The sequence below is a fragment of the Sardina pilchardus genome, chromosome 6, assembly GCF_963854185.1.
Source record: "Sardina pilchardus chromosome 6, fSarPil1.1, whole genome shotgun sequence".
Lineage (NCBI taxonomy): Eukaryota > Metazoa > Chordata > Actinopteri > Clupeiformes > Clupeidae > Sardina > Sardina pilchardus.
The window spans coordinates 21,617,159-21,626,442 of NC_084999.1; the positions used below are offsets into that span (position 1 = coordinate 21,617,159).

The 9,284-nt window shown below is 41.1% G+C and overlaps 1 protein-coding gene across 1 annotated transcript; it reads left to right on the top strand.

Moving 5' to 3' along the window:
• Window positions 1-1,206: 1,206 nt before the first annotated feature.
• LOC134083406 (carcinoembryonic antigen-related cell adhesion molecule 5-like) lies at window positions 1,207-9,041 on the top strand. Its single transcript, XM_062539733.1, has 10 exons — window positions 1,207-1,216; window positions 2,347-2,613; window positions 2,919-3,191; window positions 3,613-3,879; window positions 4,684-4,896; window positions 5,376-5,555; window positions 6,523-6,756; window positions 7,258-7,524; window positions 8,612-8,700; window positions 8,916-9,041. Exons 1-10 carry the CDS (start codon window positions 1,207-1,209, stop codon window positions 9,039-9,041), a joined length of 1,926 nt encoding a protein of 641 aa, XP_062395717.1.
• The last annotated feature ends 243 nt before the right edge of the window (window positions 9,042-9,284 follow it).

Sequence of the window (9,284 nt, forward strand, 5' to 3'; positions counted from 1 at the left end):
GATGTGTACCAGCAGGATAATTCTAAAATGAATTCAAGGAGCACACACCACAACGGAAGTGAAACTGATTCATGCATCTAGCCAGTTTTGGGATATTCTTCTCCTTTGTCCACACCTTTCCAAGAAGTTTAATTCAATCAGACGTTTTTTTTTTCGTATGACGGCAAGATAAATATCTAATCTACATAATAAGATAACATTGACATTTTTCAGACACTAAGCAAATCTTTCCATTGCGTTCACCACCATTGCAGATATGAAATGAATAATTACTTAATTTGCGGTTAGATCTATTGAATAATTATGTTCCATGAGAAGCCCACACAATCTATTAAGTCTTGTGATGATAGTCATGTGCAGTGACACATTAGTATTAATTGTCATGTTTTAAACACATTAAGTGTTCACATCACAGATCAGATAGATCAGACCTTTGTCTTCTTTGAGCTGTGCTCTGCTCCAAGACCTCTACTAAGTGATCCATGTTGTATTTAATCTTCAGAGAAAATCTCCAATGTGAAAGCAGAAGCCGATCAGAATGAGCTGGTGGAATTCAACAATTCTGTCACTCTCACATGCTCCGCCTCTGGAACCTTCCCCTCATTTCAATGGTTTAACAGGAGTACTGTTATCACAGGAAGTGGCAGAGCTCTGCTAAAAAACAGAAACTTCACTATATGGAATGTGACTAGATATGATAATGGACCATTCAAGTGTGAAGTATCGAATAGTGTCAGTAACCAAATGAGCAATGATATCAATCTGAAAATTCACTGTAAGTGCAGAATTCATTGAAACATGTTAAATGTACATGTTACTTAACTATTTCATAGATATTTTTTTCTTAAAGGGACACTTCACCCATTTGCATTAATTAATTAAGCTTTGTATCGTTAGAAACCCAGTTAGGTTTTTGACTGGGCGTCCATCATTCCCTCAGTTTCCCCTGAGACGGGAGAAATAAGGATTTCAGTGTTGCACTTCCTGCTTTCAATGATAGGCTATAAAATTGTCATTTTGTGTCATTGAAAGCAGGAAGTGTCACATCTTTGTCGAGGGGGTGATACTACAAACACTCCTTCCTATTTCAGATCAGTAGGTGGGATTTCAATTGGAGAAACTAAAGCCAATATCCGCCATCTTTCTTTTAAGCTAAGCTAACAGGCTAGGCCTGTGGTGTGCGGAGAAAGCTGATACGTAACTACGATGGCGGATGGTAATTTTGAAACTGATCTGGTAAATGGGGATTCTGAAGATCTGGTGTGTGAATCTGATGCTCATGATTACCTATACGAGCCCTAATACAGCAAGGAACAGGAGGCCTGCAGACCTGGCTGTCGAGGAACCCTAGCCCGGGCCTACTACAGCTGGGGTGGACTGGCTCTCGTGAAATCGGCTTGAGGGTCAGAAGCCTAACGTAATGTTACTCACAAATAATCACACAAATTAGTAGGCCTATTAGTGATACTATGTTTGTTAATGTTGGGTATGCTAGCCTTCAGTATGCGGTCAACTTGCCGGACATCTGCAATAGAAATGTGAAAGATTTCACTTTTGTGTGAACAAGTAGCCTAATGATTTTTGCAAACTAGTGATGTTTGAAACATTCAATATGAAAAACAGGACCTTTGATATTTGACCACAAGATTGAGTGCAACAAAAAACAACGATTGTTTTAATTTTAGAATCCTCATTAAAGCCAAAATGTTACATTAATGAGTCCCTCTGTGTGCTGCTCCTTCCTGGGAGTGTGGCTTGGTATGGCAGCAAAGAGCAGTGAAAGGCGCAGAGTTCTGGGAGTTGTTGGCTTTCATTCACATGATCCAAAAGTACATTTCCGCCTTTTTCTCCTATCTAAGATGAAAATGAGCGATGTATGCACGACCATTCAAAAGTATGACTGGGTTTCTAACAATATCAAGCTTAATGCAAATGGGTGAAATGCTCCTCGAAGCACAAATGATTGTTGTCAAACTTGCTTTGCTTTTCACTGAGTTCTTTACATGAGTAATGCTATGCGTGAATTACATGTTAAGATAATGCAAACATTATGCAAGAAAGCAAAATTAAAAATGAAATCTGGCCTGTGTCTGTCATCAACAGAGCCACCAAAGCATAAATTAATGAAGGTTTGACATAATTAATCCCAAGATTACACAACTATCGCAGCCATAAAATTACATTTGTAAAGCTATTAAGAACACACATAAGCATATCACCGTCAAAAGAATCAGCATTTTGTAATTGGAGCGAAGACCTCTCCCAGTGAACTAAGTATGTAGGCAGCTCTACTGTAGATGCCATATCAAAATGATTATGAAATGTAATGTGGTATTATAATTACAGATGGCCCAGATAGTTCTAACGTTTCAGTGATACCTGAAGCCTCGATCTACAGTGCAGGCTCTGACATCACCCTGTTCTGCTCCTCTGAGTCCAACCCTGCTGCCCAGTTCCAGTGGGCTCTGAATGGAACCCTGCTAAGCAGCGAGGGACCAGAACTACAACTGAACGACGTTCAGGACCATGAGAGTGGAGCCTACATTTGCTGGGCGAACAATAGTAAAACCCAGAGGTATAAACCATCATCACCACAAAGCATCACTGTGATAGGTAAGGAAGACATTCAGTCATATTTTCTGTTCGAAGAGAGATCTGTCTGTTTTAATCATCTCTAGTCAATCTCAGTTTCGGTCACATGTCAATTACCGTTAAGAGCATCCCTAAAAAAAACAATTATTGTTTTTATCTGAGTTTTCTTAAATCCTATTCACAAAGCTGCTGGGACCTAGCCTGGCTAGCGCCTACCACTTCTCAAATGAGACGTGGTCTGGCAACCATCAGACCCTTGTCTTCTTTGAGCTATCATCTGCTTCAAAAACTCTACTAAAGTGATCCGTGTTGTATTTAACCTCCAGAGAAAATCTCCAACGTGACAGCTGAAGCCAATCAGAATGAGCTGGTGGAGTTCAACAATTCTGTCATTCTCACGTGCTCTGCCTCTGGAACCTCTCCCTTATTTCAGTGGTTAAACGGGAGTGATAAAGTCACAGGAAGTAACAGAGTTGAGCTAAACAAGGGCAACCTCAATATATTGAATGTGACTAGATATGATAATGGGCCATTCAAATGTAATGTATCGAATACTATCAGCTACCAAATGAGCTCTGATGTCAATCTGACAATTCACTGTAAGTGCAGAATTTTCAATTTACACAAATGATTGTTGCTAAACACGCTTGGCTCTTCACTGAGAGGTTTCATATTATTAATGTTACGAATGGATTAAATTTCAATATAATGCCAACTTTATGCAGACAACCCATAGGGAAGCAAAGTTTGGAATGAAATCTGAACTGTTTCTCTGTCATTGTTGACATAATAAATCCCAAGAGTTAATTGTTACACAACTAGAGCCATACAATTAAATGTGTACTCTGTTAAGCTATTAAGAACACACATGAACCCCATAACCCTCAAAGGAATCAATATTTTGCAATTGGAGCAAAGACCCCTCCCAGTGAACTAATTATGTTGGCAACTCTAAATGTACTGAACAGTAGATACCATATCAAAACGATGATGAGATGTAATGTGCCGTTATAATTACAGATGGCCCAGATAGTTCTAACGTTTCAGTGACACCTGAAGCCTCGATCTACAGTGCAGGCTCTGACATCACCCTGTCCTGCTCCTCTGAGTCCAACCCTGCTGCCCAGTTCCAGTGGGCTCTGAATGGAACCCTGCTGAGCAGCGAGGGACCAGAACTACACCTGAACAACGTTCAGGACCACGAGAGTGGAGCCTACATTTGCTGGGCGAACAATAGTAAAACTCAGAGGTATAAACCATCATCACCACAAAGCATCACTGTGATAGGTAAGGAAGTCATTCAGGCATATTTTCTTGAAGAAGAGAGAAGGAGGTGTTGAATTGATGATAAATATCCCACATCTGTCTGTTTCACATTTAATCATCTCCAGTCAATCTCAGTTTCGGTCAAATGTCAGTACAATCTGCAGGGCCCCTTATTCTCAAAGCATTTTCTCATATTTGGCAGATGCACTTGTCCAAGCATTAGATTATAATGAAACCTTTATCAGGCTGTTGCCCACATTACAAGTATTGCTTCAAGACCAAACAAGAATGTGTTATAATCACAACATACAATTACAGAGATTTCAGAAGTGACCATCAAACCAGTCTCTCTTTTGGGTCAATTTTCACTGTATGATAATTACGTAAGCCTGGCACCCTAGTGAAGAATGGCCTTTGTTTGAGATGGGGGGAGGGGGGGGGGGGGGCACATGACTGTCTAACTACAAAGATCCTGACCTTTCAGAGGAAAACAAACGGCAATGCAGATTAAGATGAGGCGATTTCCTAGACAGGTCGGGGGCGAAACACTGCAACTTAGGTGCAGGGATATCATGCAACACATGAGTACATTGTTTCACTCACCACAGCAAGGACAATCTCTGTGCAACAGTGGCAGTGCCTCTATTGGCTCTCAAGGTTTTACTTATTTTTCACCATTAGTTCAACATAGAACATATGGAACCCAAGACTGTAATTGTGTGACATGTTTAGTTGCCTTGGAAAACCATTATCCATTACCATTACTGTCACATGATATGCTCCAACAATTCTACTAATGTGATCCATGTTGTGTTTAATCTCCAGAGAAAATCTCCAATGTGACAGCAGAAGCCGATCAGAATGAGCTGATGGAGTTCAACAACTCTGTCACTCTCACATGCTCCGCCTCTGGAACCTCTCCCTTATTTCAATGGTTTAACAGGAGTGCTCTTGTCACAGGAAGTGACAGAGTTCTGCTAGACAAGCGCAAGATCACTATATTGAAAGTGGCTAGACATGATAAAGGGCCATTCCAGTGTAATGTATGGAATACTGTCAGCTCCCAAATGAGCTCTGATGTCAATCTGACAATTCACTGTAAGTGAAATCATTGAAACGTGTTAAATGTTAATGATACATAACTTATTCACAGATTTTTTCTTATGCACAAATGATTGTTGCCAAACACATTTAGCTTTTCACTGACTGTTTTCATGTTATTGAAGCACCGATTGATCGGGTGGTGACTGTGCTAGATGTACAAAGAAAGTGCTAATACCAAGTTTTTCTATGCGCAGAAAGCGAACACCGTGAAAAAAAAATCCAAAGAGTTAATTATTACACAACTGTATTCTCTATAGCTATTAAGAACTCATTAGCCTGTAATCAGAGGAGTAAACATTTTGCAATTAGAGCAAAGACCCATTCCATTGAACTAAGTATATTTGCAACTCTAAATATAGATACCATATCAAAATGATGATGAAATGTACAGTAACATGTCATTAATATTACAGACGGCCCAGATAGTGCTGTGGTTTCAGTGACACCTGAAGCCTCAATCTACAGCTCAGGCTCTGACATCACCCTGTCCTGCTCCTCTGAGTCCAACCCTGCTGCCCAGGTCCAGTGGGCTCTGAACGGAGCCCTGCTGAGCAGAGAGGGACCAGAACTCAGACTGGACAACGTTCAGACCAGTCAGAGTGGTGCCTACAGCTGCTGGGCATACAATAGTAAAACCCAAAGGAATATAACGTCTTCAGCAACAAACATCACTGTGATAGGTAAGGAAGGCATTCAAGTGGCATATTCTTTTTTATGAAGAGACAAGGAGGTGTTGAATTTATGATAAATATCCCACATCTGTCTGTTTCACCTTTTAACCATCTCCAGTCAATCTCAGTTTCTGTCATATGTCCAACCTGGGCCTGTATTCACAAAGCATTTTCTCATATGTGGTGCATACTGTATGTCCAAAGGTAGACTGGAAGCTAGCTCAAATTTAATTTGACATTAATTGGGACAAACTACTTGTGATCATACTGTACATTCCCAAACTAGGGACTACAAAGGTAGCCAGGCCACCCTTGGTTGGATTCTTTGACCCGGAACTATTTCTGGGTGACCAAGTGACCATCAAACCAGTTACTTTTGCGTGAATTTTCACTGTATGATAATTATGTAAGCCTGGCACCCTGTGTAGTGAAGAATGCCCTTTGTTTGAGATGGGGAGGGGGGGGGGGGGGGGGCACATGACTGTCTCACTGCAAAGATCCTGGCCTTACAGACAATTACAAATGCCAATGCAGATTAAGGCGAAGCAATTTCCTAGACAGGTATTAACTTGGGACTATATCGGAGCGAGCCTAGGCAAAACACTGCAACTTGTGTGCAGGGATATCATGAAATACGAGTAGGCCTACCTTGTTTCACTCGCCACGGCATGGCGAGTGCCTCAATTGGCTCTCAAGATTGTACTTATTTCTCACCATTAGTTCAACATAGAACATGAGCATGGTGTGCATGGTGTAAGGAATTCCACCCAAGACCTTAATTGTGTGACATGTTTAGTTGCCTTGGAAAACCATTATCCATTACTTTTACTGTCATGTATTGTGCTCCAACAACTCTACTACAGTGATCCATGTTTTATTTCATCTTCAGAGAGAATCTCAAGAGTGACAGCAGAAGCCGACCAGAATGAGCTGATGGAGTTCAACGATTCTGTCACTCTCACATGCTCTGCCTCTGGTGCCAATCCCTCATTTCGATGGTTTAACAGGAGTACTGCTATCACAGGAAGTGACGGAGTTCTGCTAAAAAACAGAAAGTTCACTATATTTAATGTGACTAGATATGATAATGGGCCATTCAAGTGTGAAGTATCGAATAGTGCCAGTAACCAAACGAGCTCTGTCCATCTGACAATTCACTGTAAGTAGCCTACAGAATTCATTGAAAAGTGTTAAATGTACATGTTACATAACTTATTCATAGATTTTTTCTTATGCACAAATTATTGTTGCCAGGTACACTTTACTTTTCACAGAGAATTTTCATATTATTAATTAGAGATACACCGATTGATCGGTTGGTGACCAGAATTGGCCGTTTTTCTTGTGATCGACCATGACTGGCATCCAGCCGTTCAGTCTGAGACATGCCAATATTATACCGGTCAAATGCACCTGTGCGCTGCACTTGAAACTTGAAACAACATCGCCCAGCTGAGTTTGCAAAGTTTGAAGGAGCTAGCAAAGCCCAACACTCACGACTGGGTGTGCAAAGAAAGCGCTGATACAGAGTTTTCCTGCGCAGAAAGCAAACGCTGTGCTTTGCCTTTGTATATAGATACATATCAAAATGATGATGAAATGTAATGTGTCATTATAATTACAGACGGCCCAGATAGTGCTGTGGTTTCAGTGACACCTGAAGCCTCAATCTACAGTGTAGGCTCTGACATCACCCTGTCCTGCTCCTCTGAGTCCAACCCTGCTGCCCAGGTCCAGTGGGCTCTGAACGGAACCCTGCTGGGCAGAGAGGGACCAGAACTCAGACTGGACAACGTTCAGACCAGTCAGAGTGGTGCCTACAGCTGCTGGGCATACAATAGTAAAACCCAGAGGAATATGACGTCTTCAGCAACAAACATCACTGTGATAGGTAAGGAAGACATTCAAGTGGCATCATTTTTTTTCTGGCTATCACCAGACTAAACTCAATCTTTTGAGATTGAACATTAGTCTGGGGAGTCTGTATTTCTACTGCACAAGAGGCGTGATCAATGGCCATAGTTCAAATGACTCTGTACGCATTTGGATATTCCTTCAACCAATCAGACCAATGATCCGGGTGCATTGGTTCCAGCAAATGTAGACAGGAATAAATGTGCAGGTTTCTAGTCTGAGATGCAGGGCAAAATTCAATCTCCTGCAGCTCGGGTTGGATTTACCCAAAAAAGAGAGCTTGAATTGATGATAAATATCCAACATCTGTCCATTTCACCTTTGATCATCTCCAGTCTATCTCAGTATCTGTCATATGTCAGTCCAACCTGGGGCTATGTTCAGAACGCATTTTCTCATATTTGCCGAGTTGGTGTTCGCTGTGCTAACGCCAGCTAGCACACAGCGCACACAGGGCTCTGCATGCAAATGTATTCATGGAAGTATGCAGTATGAGACTCAGCGACCAAGGCCAAGGAGATGTAGCTGGGAGGCAGTATAAGAGGAGGTAGCAAAGACAGTGGCCCTCATAGACTGGCTCTCAGTCTCCGCTCTCATTCATCCCAAAGGTGTTCTATTGGGTTGAGGTCAGGACTCTATGTAGGCCAGTCGTCCACAACAAACTCTGTCATCCAAACTCACTTATGTCTTTATGCTTTGTGCACTGTAGCACAGTCATCATGTTGGAACAGGAAGTGGCCATCCCTAAACTGTTCCCACAAAGTTGGGAGCATGGAATTGTCCAAAATCTCTTGGCTAATGCTGAAGCATTCAGAGTTCCTTTCACTGGAACTAAGGTTCCAAGCCCATTTTGGAGATCTTGGAGATCCAACATGACTGTGCACCAGCACCAGTGCTCGGGCCCGACATCGCCGCTTGCGGCTATATTTGTAATATCAATATCATTGAATGAATATTAAATAATAAAAACAAGAATGTAAACAGATCATTTACGTGTTATAAAGGGTTATTTGCAGTGAGCTACCTCTTCCTTGACATTTGATGTATTTATTGCCCTGTGTTAGTCCCTAAAAAGGTGAAGATGGTAAGAGTCGAGATCCAGGCCAGAGTTAACATGGAGGACCCCGTTGTGCAGGAGGCCATTTTAAAGGAGGTGCGTCAAAAACAGCATCAAACAAAAAAACACAAATCCTTTTGTGTTGACATCGCCACATAAAGCCTGTTGTGTTGACATCATATCATTTACAAAAGTTGTTAACAACCCAATTACAGTTTATAGAATGACTCATGAGTGCACAAAAAAAAGATGTTTCTTGTAGATGATGAGCAATCTTCATTCATCATGTAAAAAGCTGTAATGTTCTTCAGATTCATCAGAGACTGTGGAAGACGGGGATGCCAGAAGGCACCACACTGAGGTGGACAACACATCCAAATGGAAAGATCTTCCAAGAAAAGAAGAATGAGAAAGCAGGAGGGGAGAAGAAGAATTGAGTTTTAAACACACTTTTTTGTTTAGAGATGTACTCTGCTATATCTGTCCTGTCTGTACTCCAACAAGAATAGAGAAACAGCCATTTCTTATTTATATTTATTAATCTATATTTACTCATCGCAAATAACTTTGAAGACATTTTCAGAAGTTGATAGATAGATCACATTTGTTCTGTGCTGTTTGTGGTTGCATTTTCAGTTCAATTTCTTTTTCTAATTTCAACAGGGGAATTTATGGTTGTT

What these genes read in the sequence shown, in the direction of transcription:
- LOC134083406 (XM_062539733.1), top strand. An exon ending in ACAAAGCATCACTGTGATAG is followed by an intron (nt 3,880 to 4,683) that starts GTAAGGAAGTCA and finishes TTTAATCTCCAG; the next exon opens with AGAAAATCTCCAATGTGACA. An exon ending in TGATAAAGGGCCATTCCAGT is followed by an intron (nt 4,897 to 5,375) that starts GTAATGTATGGA and finishes TTAATATTACAG; the next exon opens with ACGGCCCAGATAGTGCTGTG.